We start from the raw sequence: 21,810 nt of genomic DNA, 5'->3' as shown, positions 1-21,810 counted from the left end.
GGTCCGAGTCCGGGTCCGAGTCCGGGTCCGAGTCCGAGTCCGGGTCCGAGTTCGGGTCCGAGTCCGGGTCCGAGTCCGGTTCCGAGCTCGGGTCCGAATCCGGTTCCGGGTCCGTGTCCGGGTCCGAGTCCGGTTCCGAGTCCGGGGTCCGAGTCCGGGTCCGAATCCGGGTCCGAGTCCAGGTCCGGATCCAGGTCCGAACCGGATCCGGGTATGAGTCCGGTTCTGGTTTCGCGTCCGGGTCGCAGTCCAAGTCAAAATCGAAATTCGAAATCACCAAACGTGAACTATGCGTCGTTAAAGAGTTCTGTTCTAGTCATCATCAGCAGTTCCACTTCATCAAATGCGACAGTTTTTAATGAAAATGCTTGATTTTCTGATGTAAATACAAAAATCTCTATACGCATGCCTTTAAGATTTGAGGAGTTCCCTCGATTCCTCATGGATCCCGTCATCAGAACTCGAGCTTGACAAAAATGTGGCTTAAAAACTTAACTTGCTTAACAAACATAACGAAGACGACAAATCGCCAAACGTGAACTATGCGTCGTTGAAGAGTTCCGTTCTGATCATCATCAGCAGTTCCACTTCATCAAATGTCACTTTTTTGGATGTATATGCTTAATTTGTTGATAAAAACCCAAAAATCACTATATGTATGCCCTTAAGATTTGAGGAGTTCCCTCGATTCCTCATGGATCCCATCATCAGAACTGGGTTTTGACAAAAACGGGACCAATCTGTATGCATATACGTACAATCATAAAAGAATTTTCAAAATCGGTCCAGTAATTAAGTAATGACACTAATGACGGAGATATGGAGTATCAAACATAAAAAAAAACATACAATCGAATTGATAACCTCCTCCTTTGGGATTTGGAACTCGGTTAAAAAGGATTAACAAAATTCAAAATGAATATCTATAGACAATAAATAATTTGCACGCCAGCGTGTCAGCATTGTTTGCTTAATTACGTCCACCAACATTTAATATTCTTTTTAATTTGCATACAAAATGCAAGGAGGAGAGGAGGAGAAGCTGCTAATACAATTCAGAGCGTTATATCCTTTCAGACTAGGATTATCAAAAAAATGTGTACCCACTTATTTTACTTACAGTTGTCAGAATCGAAATTATCGGTCTCTTCTTCATTGAAAAATGGTTGACTGTCCGGAATATATTTACAACTTTGTGAATCCATTTTAAATGTAACAAAACACCACCAACACCAACAGTCAAAACTCACACGCCCAAAAAGTATAAATAAGAAAAACCGGGCAAGTGCGAGTCGGACTCGCGCACCAATGGTTCCGTACCATAATGCAAAATAAAACGGAAAAAAAATGCAAAAAAAAAACGGTCACCCATCCAAGTACTGACCACGCCCGACGTTGCTTAACTTTGGTCAAAAATCACGTTTGTTGTATGGGAGCCCCATTTAAATCTTTATTTTATTCTGTTTTTAGTATTTGTTGTTATAGCGGCAACAGAAATACATCATCTGTGAAAATTTCAACTGTCTAGCTATCACGGTTCGTGAGATACAGCCTGGTGACAGACAGACGGACGGACGGACGGACATCGAAGTCTTAGTAATAGTTTTACCCTTTGGGTACGGAACCCTAAAAATAAACAATTCAGTCAGCAAGCAGCACCGTCAAGTCAACATCGAGATCGAGTACTTAGAGCGGGTAGCCGGATAATGTATTAATATTGTAGACGGCTGAGATTAACCGGTATTATATCGTTCCTCGAGAACGAAAACATTTGGTTCTCTCAACTAACCGGTTAGAAGAGAGAACTAAATTTTAAAGTTCGCGTTCCATCAATTAACCGGTTTATCAATGAACGAAATAATATAACGGTTTATGAACGATATTAACCGGTATATCAATACCGGTTCCGAGCCCTGGACTCTGTTATGTTGGTACTATTGTTCTTTGACAGTTCTTTGTCGTACATGTTGGTATGGTTGGAGAACCAAACTCACACACAGACTGACAAAAACTGATTCCAGTCGCTAGTATGGAAGTCCCGTCTCTTAAAACGTAGTGATTAGGTATCTCTTTGATGTTGCCGGGCTTGCCTTGTAGCCGGACTTGCCCACAGTGACCTTACCTTCATTATCTTATAGTTTTGAGTAAAATTGCTGTGACATATGGACAGACAGACAGATGCATGACGAAACTGTTAGTGTTCCGTTTTTGCCATTATTGCTACGGAACCCTAAACTTACAGTGCTTAGTAAATTTCAACTACCTATTATCGACAAACAAAATATTTTTCCCAATAAGTATGTAGTTTATTTTTTGTAACTGTTAGACAATTCGTGTAATGAGCTTAATAGTTAATATTTACTTACCCTTTTTTTTTACTTTGAGAGTGCACCACCGACATTCTTAGAGGTGAACGTATTCGCTGTGGCCGAAAACGTGTTTGTAGATGATTGATTATCTTAAATCGCTACTTTAAAATTTTGTTACATTCCCACAGCCATCGGAAATTTCTTCTCTTTTATTTAAACTTTCGATTTTCACGCGTTCCTGAAACTGAAAAAATCTGTACACATGAACACTGAAGAACGTGGGATTGATGGAAGAAAATAATGCCAAAACCTGACAAGCTGAAATCTAAATTTGTACAATGTAGCAAAATGCATTGGGCACTACAGTTTGTTGATGGCTAACTACCTATATTCCATAATATAAATATCCAGAGAGGAAAATGGGGACTACGTTTGTATGGAGAACCGGTCATCCCCTTTCCTCTTAATAACTTAATATGCTTCGGCACATGATTACACATATTTATATATGTAGGTACGTGCAATGTATTTCCATATCTTCCAAGCGGAAAGCCAGACGGTGCTTGCTGGATATTGGTTTCTGAAATCTTCGAAAGAGTCTTGGGTCATATGGAAATAAAGCTCATTGTATAATATTCTCCTTTTTCTGAACGTGTCCACCAAAGTGGATGTTCGTCCCATTACCTAGAGCATTACCAGAAGCATATAGGTATAAAGGCCAGCGCAAACCGGCGGAGCGCAGCGCAGATCACCGAGGAGGATTTACGCCGCGCAGCGCACACCGGCGAGGTGAAATCCCCCGCGATATCGCGAGCGCGCACAGCCCAAGCGCTGGCGGCCGGCGCACCAGAGAGCACTTTGGCGCAGGCCGGGAAATGCCGCGGCATGCCGCCGCGTGTACTCTATCACAAGGGATTAGTGACTAGTGTGCACGAGTTCTCCCCCGTCGTCCCGGCGCTACTCCGGCGCACGCCGCGGGAGGCCTCGGCGCATGCCGGGGGATGCCGCGGCATGCCGGCGCCTACCACCGTGGTATCCTCTAACGTGCTCCTCGATGCCACGGAGTAACAATCCTCCGTGATGCTCCGAAGTCGGTCTCAAAGCATTTAAATTTATACCTGAAGGTAATTGAAATAGGGAAGAAAATACATTGATAATTTTATTTTAAAGTGATCTGCGCTGCGCTCCGCCGGTTTGCGCAGGCCTTAAGGTGCTTTGACAGCTCCTCATAGAGGCAACGCGTGCTAGGCCGCCACGCCAGGGGCCTAGCACGCGTTGCCTCTACGGGCCCCCACGTTTCTACGGGCTGTGGTCGTGGTAGGTGCAGCATGCGTGGGCCAGGCAAGCCGAGTGAATTATGTACTTACCTATTTTACCTTAACTTTGTTCACCTGTGTATCCTTTCCAAGATAATCATCTGTTTTAAGATGTAACCCGTATAATTGGTATATCATTTCAATTCTATAATAAATGATGCTTTACATATTCAGCATTTTTTTCTTGGATATTAAATTCTTTACTTCGATTGACGTGTTTATTATTTTCGTTACTATGACAGCGTTAATATTTAAAAAAATAAAAATTATAACGTGAAGGTTGAGTACGCAGGTGATGGTACAGTGACATTATAACTCACACAAGCAAGAACCACCAACGACGATTTAAATGAATATCATAAACATTTAAATACTAACTTTTTGGCGTTTAACGTGCGTACTTCGTCTTTGCGGAAAAAATACCACAAACAATGGGCCTACCGTGAAACACGAAATTCCAAATTTTGTTAACTGCCTCTCTATCACTCTTGTATATCCGAGCGATAGAGTGGCAGATAACGAAATTTCGATTTTCGGGTTTCGCCGCAAGCCCTCTGTAAACAAACCGCCTTGATCCATCAATGTTATATAGTTGGTCAAACCAATTTATCAGTCAGTAAGAACCGGGAAAACTATAGTCGTCCTTTTCTTTTGGATGCTAGTACTAGTGTAATGTGTAAGACAAAGATAGTACCTATGATTGTCTCTGTATACGATTGAAATGAGACAGTCCTTTGAAAAAACTATATTTATTCGGAACATCTGTGAAAACTTGATTACTTGGGTCTTTAGGTTTGATTGTTACAAACAGACAACGGGACAGGTGAAAGTGAAACTACATAAAAACTTGTAAAAATGTGGCTTTTGGTTCAATTTAGTCCAATTTCTATTGGAATTTCAGATGAAAACGTCCTTATTGCACTTGAAGCATAAAGACGTGCCCTTATTTTATGGAAAGCCACAAATAACAACCAATTCGAGCCTTCTAGGTGGCAAAATACGAGTAGGTTAAATACACGAGTCTAATCAAATAAGGATTTAACTATTTAGCCAAATATTCTTTATTGTGTTATCCCGGCATAATTGCCACGGTTCATGAGAGAGAGCCTGGGGTCTACTTGACAACTAATCCCAATAATGGGCGTAGGCACCAGTTTTTACGAAAGCGACTGCCTTCTGACCTTCCAACCCAGAGGGTAAACTAGGCCTTATTGAGATCTAGGCTTTATTGTGCCAAAGTTACCTACTCGTAAGTCTCGTAACACAAACAATAAGTTTCACAGAACAAAATTACTTACGTATAGGTACCTAAACAAGTAAACATATTACTTTTCTAATAAAAGGACTGAAGTGTAGTGCTGCGAAGAAACGGTATTTTAATGATATATGGATATACATGGTAAAATAAGTAGGCATGGAATCCTCCATTTTGCGTGGTCTGACGCACCTGGCCGGTGTTTCCCGATTTTCTGTCAATGTCTGTGAAGACCTTTCTTCACAAAATACCTAAAATGAATAATAAGTAAAGTTTTAAATTAATCTAAAACTCTCCAGTTTGCTATTCATTCAAACTGAGAAAATCCAAATTTCTAAGTCGGTATACGACCGGTGTCTTATATGCCATTGAAAATTCAACATTAATAACAACTAATTAGGCATAGCGTCCAATGTAGAGTATGGCACAGGCACTAGTTGTTACGAATTTTACCTGAATTTATTAATCAAAGGAGCTGATGTAAAAGTGAGTTGGGAAAGTTGGCAGCTAGTCGCCGAAGCTCCGGTTTCCTCGAGATTAGCCCCTAAGCCTGCACCTAACATACCCTGGCTCATGGCTTAGGGCTTTTAGCTTGCTGTTGTGACAATTAAAAATTTTATAAAAGAAAACTAGTCTAACAACACAATAAATGCTTATTTTCAGGCATTCTTCACTATCTCTTCCTGACATCTAACCCAGAGGGGAAAAATATATATTATACCTTATAGTAGCTACTCCGTCTTCCTCGTGATATTTTACTTCACCGAAAAGCAATCGGTTAAGATAGTTACAACAAGTTCATTGTTAATAATAGCCGGGGTTAGGACCCACGACCATTGGTTTACAAATCAAACTTTTTACCTATATCATTTGTAAGTATGTTTATAATAAATCTGTTTTCTTTTTGCCATTTTTGAGTATATGTATTGCTTTATGATATTTGTCAATTATTTTTTTAATCATAGACAATTGTCACAGTCATGTTCGTTTTCATGATAGATCTACACCCACGCAACCACACGCAACTGCATGTCATGTTCTTGCGGTTTATTTTTATAACGCCAAGATGCTAACTCCATCTTGCGTCCAGTAGAAGAATCAAAATATTGTAGAAAAATAAGAATGCAGTTTACTCTATGCCGTAGGATCCCCTTTTGAATGTCATAAATCCAAATATGGCGGCCATACCCATCGACAAAAAAGTCTAGTGATGATGTGATTTCATTGACAGTTACGATCGCACGCTGTCAAATGCAACAACTTGCGATCCATTGCGATCCTAACTAGAGCTGGGACACGTTGGCAAAATGCGTACCAAAAGTACGTTTCTATGAAAATACCAGTTTTACGTGTACCACCCCAAATAGGCAATTTAAGTGTTTACCGTACTTAAGCGTCTTACAAATAAGGGTTATTTATGCAAATATCGACTTTTCATTAGTAGGGATCCGACGTATCGTGACGTTTTGAGTCAAGGCCATTAATCAAATGACATATTAACAATGTAAAAATTATTTCCATTATTTTTTGATCCAACAGATACCCGTACGACTGTCAGTTAACAAAAAAATATTTTACTTAAAGTAAAGGTAAGAATGGAGGTACGAGGTGTTGGCAACTTCATATTTGTTATATTTTGAAAATTAAAGTCCGTGCTTTTAAATACTCGACAAACAAAAAGTCGTCCATTAAGAAAAACCTGTCCCAAAAACTATTTCAGTACAACGCCCCACCTCTAGTGAGGATATAGTTCACTGACAGATGGCAAGTGTACGCAATTCGACAAGTGACGAATTATCCGCGTCAACTGGATATTCCCACGAAACGTCAAATGTGCCTTCTGGAATTCCCCCCCAGATCGAAAGGCGCTATTATCGGGAAACAAGATCAATCTTTCGGGATTTTGGGACTTAAGTCGGGAAAAAAAATACATTCAAATTAAAGTAATTGTATTAAAAACAACGATATTTTACCTTATTGCCACTACGTCAGCTCGCTCGCTCGACGACAGTTTGGAACTTGAAATTATTGTTTTATAACTTGAAGCTGTTTTTCGGGACAATTTTCACTTTGTCGGGAATGGAACACATGCTAAAAATCGGGAGAATCCCGCCAAATCCCGACCATCTGGCAACCCTAAGTGAGGGATAGGTACCTTCATACCTTTATTTACAACCATCGATCCGCCCCGGCTTCGTACGGGTTACACAAAACCTTAACAAATACACCTAAACCTTCCTCAAGAATCCACTCTATTGATAGGTAAAAACCGCATGAATATCCGTACAGTAGTTTTTGAGTTTATCACGAACATAGATGTATACATACACGCGACGGGGAACTTTGTTTTATAGGTGTAGTGAACTAGTGATATTGAGAATGTCCTGAACTTCACATTTGACTCTAACTTGAGAGTTGAGACCGCACTTGACTCCGTTGGCTAGGTTCGATCACCACGAACATTTCAAGTAGAATCAATAAAGGCTACATACATATATATTGATAGTTTAATACATTTTCCGTGACAGTGCGGTCACGTCGGACCGATAAATCGGCTGGTTTCGGTAAATCGTGTTACTCGTAGCCACGACTCCTTTCCTATACAATAAATAATAGTCTCGTAAGGTACAACGGTTAACTAAATTTGCGATATATAGAAAAGGGTTTTGTCATATTCGTCACGACAATTGACTATGACTGGGTTTTGGTTGTTCAATATAATAGCTTCATCCTACGTACCAGAGGGTTCTGAAGTCCTGACGTAGCTAGTGTGAGATAGGATGCCTGAAAGATTATGACTTGATTTTTTTAAGTAGGTCTACGCGACATTTCCATCATCAACACTTAGATGGTTGGCAATCCTCAAGCAGTTTCCCCTTTCGGTGGAAAGTAGTAATATCACTGTTAATATACATATAGTATATGGAAAATTGAAGGTAACGTAACGTAAAGAATCGGATCTCGGATCTTATCAGGATCGAAAGTGCTCTTGATGCTAAATAGAAAAAAATCTAATTAAAATAAAATGTGACTAGAGGTTCTTTAGATGCAGTCGCCATCATAATATCTTATTATCGTGCTTATTATCAGAGCGGTCGTGTTCACATATAATTATCTGAACAATAGAGGCTTACGGCGCGATTCGCAAAATGAATTAGAGATTCACTAGATATGAAATAGTAAAGATATGTGACGTTCCACGCCAAAGGTACCTTATGGCGGCTGCAATAATATTGGAGCGGCGTTAATAATAGCGTAAGCGCCAACCGCCATAAGGTACCTTTTTTCGTAGATCGTCACATATCTTTACTATTTCATATCTAGTGAATCTCTAATTCATTTCCCGAATCGCGCCGTTAGTTTGTTATCAAGACGTTAAAGTGGATATACAGATATTTTTGAACACCTTGGGGGCTATCATTTCAAATTAGGGGGGGGGGGTCTGGACATCGGATGACGGTAGCATGAAGTAGGAGGAAATGGGGTCATTTGAAGCATGATTTTGGATGATTATAGGGGGGGGGGGTCAAAAATCGTCAAAAATCGATGACGTAATTTATGGACAGCCCCTTGGCCGCTTCGCTATATCTGATAAGGACTGTCTATTTTCAGTATTAGATGGTATTAGCAAAGTACTTACCTATACCAAAGACATATGTAATACTATCTATTCTTTTTGCCTATACCTTTACCTACTCCATATACCATATACTTTACGCCATATTCATAAAAGGAATTGTGTACTGTATATTCCTACTTATTAAATACAGTACAGGTGTAACATAGAGAGCGCACCTGCTAACACCTTATCCAAAATGTTTGCGATACTTATTTTAGTTTCTATTTTTCGCCGCTGGTTCTCGGCGAAGCCGATGGGTTGATTCACCGTTGGCGTCGTGTCACGTCACGTGCGGTTTAACAATGTTGCCAGGGGAAGTATAAATTCTGACTTTTGTAAGTACCTATTCTAAACAATAGTTATTTGCTTTACAAGGGGGCAAACTTGTTGTTTAACCGCTGGTGCTAATATTGATAACCGAGCAAGCGAAAGATCCCAAAATTGAACCGGTGAATTGGTTCGAAAAATGGAATCTTGAGCGTTGTTGTTTAACCGCTGGTGCTAATATTGATAACCGAGCAAGCGAAAGATCCCAAAATTGAACCGGTGAATTGGTTCGAAAAATGGAATCTTGCCCCCGAGTGAAACACAAAATTTTTCACCACACCAACCCGAAGCAAATATTAAATGTAAAATATCAAACAAAATCAAATCCAAATGAATGTTATTAAATATTTATCATCCAAAATCATCATTCAAAAGTCAATTCTACCAGGAAACATAAGAAAACAACTCAAAATTTGCATTTGATTACTTTGCCTCACATGTGAATAAAATGCAACTTTGCTGCATGCTGAAGTGCAAAGTAAGCCTTTACGAGCTGGTGTCGTGAAAAATATTTTATTGGAAGGTACTTTTTTGTTCTGTTTATTATGTAAAACTGGTATACCAGTATGTATACCAGTTTTAAGTATGTATTTATACTGGGTCAAGCAGATCTTGTCAGTAGAAAAAGGCGGCAAATTTGAAAAATGTAGGCGCGAAAAGATATCTTCCCATAGAAAATTTGAATTTCGCGCCTTTTTCTACTGACAAGATTTGCTTGACCATCTATATATGAGGCGTTAGTTGCCTGATAGTAAAAAAAATAAAAAAATAGTTTTATTTGCCAAAAAGTTTAAAAGATATTCTTAACCTATGACTGCCACACTAGGCTACGCCTGTCTTGTGGAGTCAGATTGAAAACAATGCTAAATTGAGTTACTTAAAGCTACTTGATTTCATTATACATACCTATAAGTACCTATATTTATTTTTTGTTCAGACTTCAGGTAAATGTCACAATAAGTATTTAATTATCTTCTAATTAAATGAAACAAACGGCATACTTACTTTCTTTGTCTAGTCTGACCATCAAAAATATAGATGGTCAAGCAAATCTTGTCAGTAGAAAAAGGCGCGAAATTCAAATTTTCTATGAGACGATGTCCCTTCGCACCTAATTTTTTCAAATTTGCCGCCTTTTTTTACTGACAAGATCTGCTTGACCAAGTATAGTTACTAGTGTTAGATGTACCTTGTGAAAGTTCCGTTAAGGCAGCCAGCCGACTTCTTCAGACCATTATTGACTCTATTATGGCGTTCCTACTAAATTTAGACAAGACTACAATTACATTTGCAAAACAATAAAATAAAATATGATTTAGAATCTTAGGGAAAGAGATGTATCCGAACCAAGAGTAATTATTGGCTAAATTTATATTACGTGCCGGGCAACATTATTTCCAGTTCAGTAGTCGACGACTCGACGCGCCGGCGCGCCCGTATCTGACAGTCAGCTGTTAGACCTTGTGTGCAATAACAAAATAACCCAACTCCCAACATGGATTTCAACGAACAAGTTGTGTTAATAACCGGTGGCAGTTCAGGAATTGGAGCGGCTACCGCCATTTACTTTGCCAACCTTTCAGCAAAGCTGGTATTAGTTGGCCGTAAAGAAAATAACTTGCGAAGGATCGCTGCATATTGTGAGAAAGTAAAAGGAGTAAAACCTCTCACTATAACCGCGGACTTAACTGAGGATGCAGACGTAGAGAGGATCATCGACGAAACCGTGGGACATTTCGGGAAGCTGGACGTGTTGGTCAACAATGCCGGCGTTTTAAAGCCGGGTGGAATTAAGAATTCGAATATGGATAACTATGACACGGTAATGTCTACGAATGTGCGCGCCGTTTATCACTTAACAATGCGGGCTACGCCTCATCTCATTGAAAGCAAAGGCTGCATCGTCAACGTGTCGAGTATAGCTAGTACGAAACCTAACGCTTTAACCATAGCGTACAACGTTTCGAAGGCCGCATTAGACCAGTTTACAAAATGTGTAGCGCTGGAATTGGCGGCAGATGGTGTTCGCGTTAACTCGGTAAACCCTGGATTTGTGAAAACGAATATCCTGAGTGATACGGGATTATCGGAAGACCAATTGGAGCTGGTCGTGCAGAATATTGTGAACAACATGCCGCTGAAAAAGCCGCTGCAAGCGGATGAGGTCGCCGGCGTCATTGCGTTTTTAGCCAGCAACAAAGCTAAAAGCATTACTGGATCTTGTTTCGTAATAGATGGCGGTAGCTTATTAAAGTAAAAGAAGTCTAATAAATACCTAGTATACAATCTCAAAATACATACTTACTTTATTTTATTACATTAAGTAATTTACGATTCGGAACCTCAAAGTAATAGGTACCTATTTGAAAAGTCCGTTTCATTTAATAATTTATTAATTTATTATCTAAGTGTACCTAATGTATTTATTATTAGTGCCATTCCTTTATGAATAAAGTGAATAAACGTACGTTATACCAACTTTTTGTTTGTATTTAACAGGATAGGGGTAGTGATTATATTCTCTTTGTTTCAAATAAAGCTGGCCTAGCAAATCTTATCAGTAGAAAAAGGCGCGAAATTTAATTTTCTATGGAACGATAGCCCTTCGCGCCTACATTTTTAGAATTTGCCGCCTTTTTCTACTGCTTTATTTGCTTGACCAACTTTATTATTAGGTCATTACCTATGAAATTGGCGTTTTGTTCGGAGAATTTCAACGAAACACGAATTTCCATACAATTAATTTTGCGGATATTTTTTTGATGGCTAATTCAAACCAAACAAAATTTTTCCAGTAATTTTTGACACCTTTAAGGTATGTTTTCAATATCTCCATTTCTTGAAAATTGGTACCATTAGAAAAATATAAGTAATTTTAATACTCGAACCGACAGCACATGAAAAGACCTATTTTCAAGGCTTAATTCTGAACACTTAACAATAAAAAATAACAATTAATTGCTGTCAAGCAGTTTGGCGAAATCATATTGTAGTTTTATTGTAATTGTGTATGTACTTTTGTAAAAAAAAAAAAACTAGGATCAGACTTATATCTATGAACAAAAACGCCAATTTCATAGGTAAGGACCCAATATTTATGAAGGTGTACATGTACTTCTTTTTAGCGAATATTCCCAGCAGTTATCATCGTCATCAAACGATCAAGTTGGACAAGCGAACTCTTGAAATATTTTTTCTAACCTCAAAAGTAGTGGTAAATTAACTTTTTCTTCGGAAATGCTATTAGGGTTCCTATGATATCTAAGATTGCGGTACAATAATATGTAAACGACACAATAATTCAGTGCAGCTTAGGTAGTAAGTAACTCAGATTTAATTTTGGAGGAAATAAAGTTACCACTACGTTTGAAGTCAAGTCTAAATTAAAATTTCTAATCTGAAAAAAAAAACGGTGTACAGTCGACGTCAAAGATATGTTTACACTTTTGCACCTTACTCCTTTTTAATAAGGTAAAAAATGTAAACATATATTTGAAGTCGACTGTACCTATAGTTCAAAGTACGAACGTACTATATTTACAGTAAAAACCGTATTACAATTAGAATGAGTGTATTAGTCACGCCGCACGCGAGTGTTTACCTAGGTGATACGGTATTTCGTGCCACCTTACAACAGGGGATGTAGCTCAGTGGTAGAGCGTTCGCTTTGCATGTGAAAGGCCCCGGGTTCGATCCCCGGCATCTCCAATTTTTGCAAACGCACACTCTGAAAATCTTGACATTCATTTCATAACCTGTAAGTGACCGTTACCAATTGATAGCTGGATTGAGTCTTCTTGTTAACCCTATGACGTCAACTGACGCGCGTGGCTACAGCCCAGTATCAACCTTCTTCCATTCCGACAAGGTTCACAATGACGCGCCGCACAAGATAGGCGTAGCATTCAAAGGGTTGAACGTTCAATGAACGTGCTAAACATTAAAATACCCTATAACACTTTAAACTCTCGCGGTTTGTACACATATTTAATTACACAAACGGGGCCGCGACATACTTTCATTATTTTTACCTTAAAGTCCGACGTTGCAGCTGAGTGGTAGTTACAATGTCTTTGTCTACCCCGAACATTTTTATAGACTAATTTCGGGTAGTTCCGTGTTGTTTTGTTTGTATCTCCGTTGACATTTGCTGGGACGTCACATGGTCTAATAAAACATGGTCTTCTATTCCCAGAGTGACACAGGCCTACGTCACAATAACATGGCTGCTATATATAGCGCTATCGCATATTATCATATAGCGCTGTCGCATGATGACGTAGGCTTGTGTCAGTGAGGTGACCTAGAAAAGACGGGAATAGAGTACCAGGCGGAGTATATTATTATACCATGGGACGTCAGTCTTTCCGTGACCACAGCTGGTGCAACTCGGCTGAAACGTCGGAATTTAAGGTAAAAATAATGAAAGTATGATGAAATGATGGCGGTAGACCCGTTTGTGTAATTAAATATGAAAATACCCTACCCATTTTTAGGGTTCCGTATCCAAATGGTAAAAACGGGGCCCTATTACTAAGACTCCGCTGTTCGTCGTCCGTCTGTCTGTCTGTCACCAGGCTGTATCTCATGAACCGTATAATAGCTAGGCAGTTGAAATTTCCACAGATGATGTAGTTCTGTTGCCGCTATAACAACAAATAATAAAAACAGAATATAATAAATATTTAAGTGGGGCTCCCATACAACAAACGTGATTTTTTTGCCGTTTTTTGCGTAATGGTACGGAACCCTTAGTGCGCGAGTCCGACTCGCACTTGGCCGGTTTTTGTTTTTTGTTGTTAACAGTGAATCTGAATAAAAACCATATGTGACAATTTCATCTTAAATTCTATTTATTGGGTCAGTCGAGCTAGCACATGGTTGGCGCGACAGACTACCCGTCCCTCTTTAATCAATAGTTTAAAAAAGACGGGTAGTCTATCTCGCCGCGAGACACTGTCGCGCGAATCATGTGCTAGTCAGGACTAATTTTGCCATAAGGCCATTAGAGGTGTCTGGACTATCTGGAGGCTAAAAATAGGCGACTTGATGGATTTTACGTATATTGTATTGTATATTGTAACTGGGAATGGCGTTAATGCAAATGTAGTTTTCGACGCGACATTCTTTGGTTAACTGTTTTAAAACATCTTACATTACAAACCGAACATTTATTACAAAAAATAAATTACATTGCTTGTAATAAGATTAAGCATAAAAAAAAATTGTCAAAACAACATGAAATATGTCGTAGTTGAATTAAAAACAAACTGGGAATTACAATTATCAAGAATAATTTAAATTTCATTAACAGTTATCATCGGATCATATTACATACGAAGTACATTTTGCTAATTTCGTCATTTGATTTACATTTTTTTTTTTATAAATTAACAGCAAAAACCAAATAAAAGGAATGAAGTTTACCAATAATTTGTATCCGTCAATTTTTCTCTTTTTACTCTAGGTTTTCGATCTATCGCATACTTTGAACACGGTTCAAATAAGTCCGGGCTCGTCCCGAGAATTTCTACTCTAGCAACACTAGGTAAACAGTGAACACATCGTAATTTAGAAAATACCATCTATCATTTTCTCATTATTTTTCAATTTAAAATCACGAAGTTCTTCTAAATTCACATCCACTATATATAGACATTTTTTAATAGAAAATAACTTCAGTACAAGCCTACGGGTATCAATTTCATAGAAATTTATTTAGAAGTAGGTTTCGTATGGGTACCCTTCTGAGCTCGGACGTCGCTCTACAAAAAATGAGCAAGCCAGTACGAGCATACGCGCCTTCAGCCTTACAGGTATATTTTCTTCTTAATTACATTCTAAACAGACAACCTACGCTATGTCTTTTCATACAGGATACGGGCATTAAGGTACTTTACGATTTTTTTATTCTTAACTTTCTAATTTTTTACACTATAAATAGAGGGATGAGAGATTTTTTAAGACAGGAATGTAAACCGGAGCTCGATCGAAAATACGACACATCTAAAAGGAAATCTTACACGGCTAATTTAAGTCTAACGACGAATTTAAGCTCTCTCGTCGAAGGCTCAGAGTCCACACTCCGTCGGCGCACTACGCGCGGGCGAAATTGAAGAAGATGAGTATGAGGTCGGCGCCCGGGCGGGCGGGGCGGTCGGGGCGGTCTCGGCGGGCACGCCGGGCACCTTCGGACTTGGCGACGGCGCTCCGGTAGAGCGCACATTCCTGTTCAGATCGACAGCCGGGCTCGCAGGCGGGCTGGCGGCAGGCGGCGAGGCGGCGGTAGCGGCCGCGCGGGCACTGCGCGAACACGGCGGGGCGCTAGGCGCGCGGCTCCAGCTGCTGCGGCGCGGGGCGGAGCAGCAGCGCGTCGCCGCAGCGGGCCAGCGAGCCCGCGGAGCCGCTCTCGGCCAAGGGGCTCGCGCAGGAGGGCACGGACGCCCGCTCGGAGGGCGGCGGCGACGGAGCGTCGACATCATTCTGCAACGATCCAACGCGCTCAGCACCACGGCCGCTCGCTACAACACAGGCGGAGCGGGGGGGACCGGACGGGCGGGAGGGGAGGGGACGGGGGCACCGTTACTCACTCGCTCACAACGCCGCTTTACGCCTCGAGACCACTGTCTCTACCTTTACTTTCCGTATTATTATAATAATATTATACGTTTGCAAAATAATACGTTCGAGACAGTAATCTGAAGATCGTAAAGCTACGCGTCGTTTCTAAATATTTGTGCTGATGACAATACTCATGGGCGTGGCCTAATTCTATGAAAACAAAAATTGGAGAACAAAACAATATATTTGGACTAGAAAGGACAACTGACACTACATTTACTAGTCTATGACTAATCTTAATTATCTGATTAGTAGCTTTAGCTGAAACTACGAAGTTGTTAATGATGGCTTACAAATGGATCCCGATTTCTATTATGATTTATGATTGAATACTTTCTAGGTGGTGACAAATACTTCAGTACTACTAAATACGCATGTGGCCTACAAGACATTGAATGCATGTTCAAATCTTTAAGATCTTACGTCGTTACTAGACTACTAAGAAAAAGGAAATATGTTGTAATGTTGCATATTGAAGTACAGTCAGCAGCAGAAGTTGCTAAGCAGGCGAGGTGTTCAAAATGATCTTGACGCGACTTTATTGTTAAGAGAATAGGAGCGTGTCAAGGTTTGAACCCCTCGCCCGTTTATCAACTTCTGCTGCTGAAGGTACTAGAGATTGTGCCAATAGCTTTGGCAAAATATTAAAGTGAAATATCGAGGATTTGAACATAAATTTAATGTCTATTCATAGAGCGTTGGACGATCAGCACATACCGCGAGCGAATGGTGCCAGGTTAGTTGTCCCTTTCCTACTCGCCATGCTAAACAAGGCACACAGAAATTGGCCGCGACTTTCTTTTAGATTGTAGTCAACAGTAACTGTCAATTTAGTTTAGAAAGGGACGAGTTACTTAAAAAAGGATCAAAAGAACGCCGCAGCCAAGAATCGGACACACGACAGTGATAGGTTGAGAATAAAGCACTCAGATACGTATGTATTTTTATATAAAGGCGCTTCATTCTAGTAAAGCATCTATAAAGATAAAGATGGTTATGGCCAATTTTTTTAGATATTTTTATCATGCAAGCAAACCATATTGGCTCAATTGGCTATAAATATGCCAGATTTTTTTTTTACACTGACAATAATGTAATTTATGTATCAGATTCTTGGATGAGGCATTAAACACACCCTTCAACATTCAACACATACGTTAGGACCGTTAAGTTAAATGAAATGACAAGATAGCGGTGTGGAGTGCCATATTGCAAACAAATAAATTCATTTGGTATTTAGACGTTAATATTGTGTTCAATTTCTTCAAGTTAGATTACAAAATAGAAAACATATCCAAACCATGCAAAATGTAATGAATGTTAGTGCTTAAAAATGAATCAATAGCGAAAGCATAGAATATACCGTAAATAAATGTTAAGTACATACATTATAATGATAATAAAATAATAAATGTATTAAACAATAGTTATCTAAGTATGTTAACCTATAATTGTTTATAATGAGAGAACAACAATAAAGTACAAACATTACTGATAATGGATTATTGTACAATCCGTTTTCCTATTTTCTAGCGACTAGAAAAAGTGAGATATAAATCTATTTATAATAATCAATTTATTTTACCTGGTAAGTGACACGTTGAGTCTTATCTTATAATCTATTTCCGAAATAGTAGCTTACTAAAACCAACATACAGTTTTACATAAAAATCTACACATACATACTAGATAATAATTTCACCTACCTAAATACTGTAACATGGGTAAAGTTTTATAAAAGGATAAGGCACCAATTATTGTACAATTATCTATGTATAAAATTCTGTATAACATTCATTCGGTCCATGCGTAACCAAGTACAGTATCATATGGCATTTCTCGTTAAATATACTTTTAAGAGCTATTTCTTTATCTATTTTTGTGTAACAACTACCAATATAAACTTTTGAAAGTTTGATGAAGTACTGACACAGGTTTCTAAGTTTAAGCAAATACATTTGTAACCGAACAACGTATATCTGTCCTGGTATACGTGGATTGAGCTTTAGTTAAATTCAAAACCCTGGTCTATTTAATCGCAACTCGTAAGTATACGGTTGGTCTAAGTAGTTTCAGGAGTTGATGCAGGAATCCGGATGTCATAGAGTACGTGAACCATATTGAACCACCAAAGATTATAAATTAAAGACTGTTGATCCATGCTAACTATTTTTAACGGTTTTTTTTGGGACCAGCAAGCAAGAATATTATGATCGTACTTTTCGCGTCGATAACAGAAAGTTAAATACGTCACTTCACAACATGTCGACGCAATAAGTGCGACCATAGTACGCCTACTGCTTAAATTTGTTTTAACTATGCGGACCGGGTGATTTTGAACCTATTAGTCCTATACGTTTGTGAAGCCAATTTGATTCACGCACTGCCAAATGTCGATTTATTGGAACGGTCCAATGAACTAAAACATTTACAAAATTTACCTAAATGAACAAGGTTTTGATAAAAAATACTATTTAGCTCTAAACCGAACACATCCTCGATACAACGTTCTAGCATAGTAAAAGTAAATAAACAGAGAAAAACAACGTCTTTGAAAAAATCTCGTATTTCATACTGCTCGTCAAAGTTGCTGTGCAGTAACTCTGTATATATGCAATTCATACATAGTTACTGCATTTTTTTCGATGACAGTACAAGATATGTTTTTTTTTTCCAAATTAGTAACGTCAGTCAACTTCATAAACGAGCGGTAGCGAACACACATTTTCACAACGTTTTATTGGATTTACTTTTAAGAAATGACAATATGATCCGGAAATGTAATTACGTAATCATTAAGATAGCTACTAATTTTACAAGCACCAACTTATTTTTAATATGTAACAAGAACAAAATTCAAGTACGTAGGTCTTCTTTAAATTTAACACATTGGTCGATTTACTGCAACGATTAGTTGGCGAGGTTCTGAATTTCTTGCAAATATACGTATTTTACTTTAAAAACTATATTCGAAAATTTTCATTAATAATAAATATCAGTTGTGAACTTGTGTGCGAGTGCTCACGTCGCATTTTACTCAGTCTATACACTTTCCCCTTTCAACTATGCGTCTAGCTTACCAACATTTCCACTGCTATCGTCAACGTCTTACGTCTATTCCTCTATAGCATCCCTATTGGGTACACCGACACGTATACGTATAAAAAAAATCTATTTCGGATTCACTCTTGGCGTACCACCGTACACGTTTCTCTACGCACTTACTGTGGGCGATGTGCTTACAACCCAAGTAGGCGCGCCTAAGCGCACTTGTCACTTTGCCCTGATGACCAGTCAATAAACAATTTAAACAAAACAATCAATGAATGAATATTGATGTGAATTAGTGTTAAAATGTTCTTCAAAATGCTTTCGCTATTTTTAATTGACACAACGCTGATTGAAAAAATCTTGTAAGGGTAATTTGAGAGTTTTGCATCTCAGAACAAAAAAACTGACCAATGAACAATTTGTGGAACCGTATTTTTCAATCTTATTTATAGATACTAGCTGTCAAAGAACCCTCCAAACAATATTGAAGTGAAACTGAATATGTATTGTGCAGTTTTACTTCTATTCCTAATTTTAATGAAAAGAGATGCCAAGCCAATCCTTGGCTTTGCTCGTGCTAGAAGCTGTCTCTGCAGCTGGCATGGAAAGTCTTTTCGAGTTTAGACTATCCTAAAACCTATATTATTTCGCACGCACAATCTTTCAAACTGTAAAAAATGTCTATCGAGCGGTTAAGTTGTTTCCCACGACATTGACGATATTTCTTCCAAATATACCGGTTTTATAATTCATGCCGTTCACAGTCATCAAATTCTGACCTTGATTTAATACTTAATATAATATTTTTAATGAAACTTTGTAACTAGTTAAAATTTAAAAACCCTTGTATCTTATTTTTGTCAATGGGTCAAAACCCAAAACAGGTGATTAGGTATTTAAAATTAAATGTGTAGGTAAATTACCACATAACAAGAATAAGCCAACTTCGATAGACATTCTTATCAAAAACACGTTAAGTATCTAAAACCTATTTCACACTTTCAGACGCCAAACGAAAAATCAATGAAAAACAATGCCGCTTTGCGTCGTGACTCGTGATTCAGTTACAACTGACAGTATACCAAAGCATATGGTCGATATAAGAAATATAATAAAAACATGCTCGATTATCGTAAAAACTTTTCTCACCACACTAACTCCGGATTTGCCCTGTAATGCACAGCATTTTAGTTCTGAAATATCTAAAACTTCTAGTCTAACCTCAAAACCACCTTTTACTCTCGAGTTGGTCTATACAGCTAATCATCCGCTCGGATGGTTTAAATCAACAGTAAGTATAGAGTTAACTACAGCCATCGTTCTGGGGCTTGTTTCATAAAAATGTAAAACTTGTATTACAAGCGGAAACCTCTTTTTAAAAAGGATCTGAAGGAAGGTCTCTGCTGCGTATTACAAGTTTTTATTAAAAGGACCTGAAGTTAATATTCGGCTACTTCTTGTTGTTGTCACTGTTATACTTCTACATATACCAACAATCGTAACGAAATAGTTTCTTTTTGGCATTATAAATGCCGACTCCGTGGTATACAACGGAGTTGAAAGCTATTTCCTTAATATCCTAAATTGTTTGCCTAATAAAATCAAAATAATCACGCTTGGTGAGTATCTCTCATTATAAATGTGATACATATATTAAATACACGCTTAAATATAAATATGTAATAATATCTTATCAAATGTAAATAATAAGAAGGTAACGCAATTAAGAAACCCAAACCAACATAAATAATGAATTGCAATCTTTACACAGCATTTAATGACAAACTATTTGTTAGCATTGTAAAGATTGCAAAAGAAAATACTAAGTGACGCCACCTTAAGTACCATTCCAATCGGATCCAGACATAATGCCGTCAAATAGTAATCAGTATAGAGAATGAATTAATCTTGGAAACGACTGGATGTTAAGATTTCAATATGTCTAGTAAACTGTATATTTCAGTGGGTATCTAAATAGTTAATGGCAAAGGAGGTGACACTATTGAGTAACAATCTCATTTTGTATAATTCCCCGCTTTTTCGCCGCTCACTGTCAACTCATTCTCTATTCCGTAGTAATCAAATATAAATATATATGTATACCAATTTCCCAAGTCACTATTACCACGGGGGAGTAGGGGGACTCTGCAATACAACTGGAAACTGGTCCATGACAAATTTCGAAACATTATAAAACAAATAAACGCGTATTCTTCGGAATAAGGACCTCCTTTATAATTAGGAGTTTAAAACCCGGTTAGGTGAATGAGTCAGGTGTGTGTTGCCGCTTACCTATGTCTGATCAACCTTTGTTTGCGCAGTATTCCAGTAATATGACAGAGCCATAAAGACCATATTCATAGTGCCATAGAGTTCCCTTTCCAGCAAAGTCGTACACATCTGTTCATTAAATATTTCAAGTTTAACAAACTTCCAGCATTATAGCTTCGGCAACGTGTAAAATAAATATTTATTATATTTGAACTCTACGGCACTAACAATGGTGTCCAAGAGTCACCACACCACAAACGACCATAGATAGAGCAGGAGTCTGTGTGCGTGGTGCTTTATCGTGTGCGCGGCGTGCGTCAGAATAGTTACCTTCAACGGCACGGGCGGCACCTCCAGGTGGTAGCCGATGTCGCACAGGTTGCGGAGGAGTAGCAGACCTGCAACAGTGTGTCATCTCTGTTATTTTTGAGGATTGACTCGATTGTCACAAAGATGCCTCTCAACGGCGAAATAATTTGTTGTTGTGACACAAGGCGTTTTAGTGGGGAATATTCGGTTAACTTTTTAATATTGGGTTAGCATAATGCTTTTTGCTATGTATAGTTGCTCAAACCAATTTGTCAGTCAGTAAGAACCAGGAAAACTATACTATCCTTTTCTTTTGGGTGCTAGTACTAATGTAAGACAAAGATAGTATGATTCTCTCTGTCTATGATTGAAATGAGACAGTCCTTTGACAAACTATAGCTTACATGATTCCCAATTTAAGCCAAACCGTCTCTTAATCGCCAAAGGAACCTCATCTCATGGCCCGTTAACGTAGTTTAGAAAGTTTTTTGATGTGATTTGTAAAGGATACGCAGTTCATTTCTTAAGACTAGTTTAACTCCTCCACAGACAATCTCGAAACTTGTCCCCATACAAGAGTAAAATCATTAAATCTTACCCGCGTCCCTGTTATTGCCGTACCGCTTCTCCCACGCGTCAAAGAGCCGGTTGTAGTAGCGCGGCCCGCTGAGGTAGTTGAGGTAGTGGTTGGTATTTTTCGTGGGGAATATCCGCTCCATGTTCTCGGACTGC

The 21,810-nt window shown here is 38.6% G+C and overlaps 2 protein-coding genes and 1 non-coding gene across 10 annotated transcripts in view; 2 read left to right on the top strand and 1 right to left on the bottom strand.

The window, feature by feature from the left end:
• The first annotated feature begins 10,222 nt into the window (after positions 1-10,222).
• Positions 10,223-11,302, top strand: LOC134790753 (3-oxoacyl-[acyl-carrier-protein] reductase FabG-like). The gene has a single exon (XM_063761677.1). The coding sequence runs from the start codon at positions 10,322-10,324 to the stop codon at positions 11,081-11,083; it is 762 nt and encodes a 253-aa protein (XP_063617747.1). The 5' UTR covers positions 10,223-10,321; the 3' UTR covers positions 11,084-11,302.
• A 1,160-nt stretch (positions 11,303-12,462) lies between these two features.
• On the top strand, positions 12,463-12,534 carry Trnaa-ugc (transfer RNA alanine (anticodon UGC)). The gene has a single exon. It is a non-coding gene; the product is annotated as a tRNA-Ala (tRNA).
• Positions 12,535-13,982: 1,448 nt separating this feature from the next.
• The window catches only part of LOC134790704 (tubulin monoglutamylase TTLL4-like), a 29,940-nt gene continuing 22,112 nt past the window's right edge, over positions 13,983-21,810 (bottom strand). For 6 of the 8 annotated variants that reach the window (XM_063761610.1, XM_063761618.1, XM_063761625.1 and 3 more), the window contains 2 exons: positions 21,100-21,167; positions 13,983-15,347 (listed from right to left, as the gene is read on the bottom strand). In XM_063761610.1, coding sequence (XP_063617680.1) covers positions 14,898-15,347; positions 21,100-21,167 — 518 coding nt within the window. In that variant the 3' untranslated portion in view covers positions 13,983-14,897. Of the gene's footprint in view, positions 15,348-19,647; positions 19,669-21,099; positions 21,168-21,810 lie in introns of all 8 variants that reach the window. The other 2 variants (XM_063761634.1, XM_063761642.1) reach the window with 2 other exon arrangements.

Source organism: Cydia splendana, chromosome 1, assembly GCF_910591565.1.
Source record: "Cydia splendana chromosome 1, ilCydSple1.2, whole genome shotgun sequence".
Lineage (NCBI taxonomy): Eukaryota > Metazoa > Arthropoda > Insecta > Lepidoptera > Tortricidae > Cydia > Cydia splendana.
Note: the sequence above shows the minus strand (reverse complement) of the source record. Positions and strands in the feature narration are given on the sequence as shown.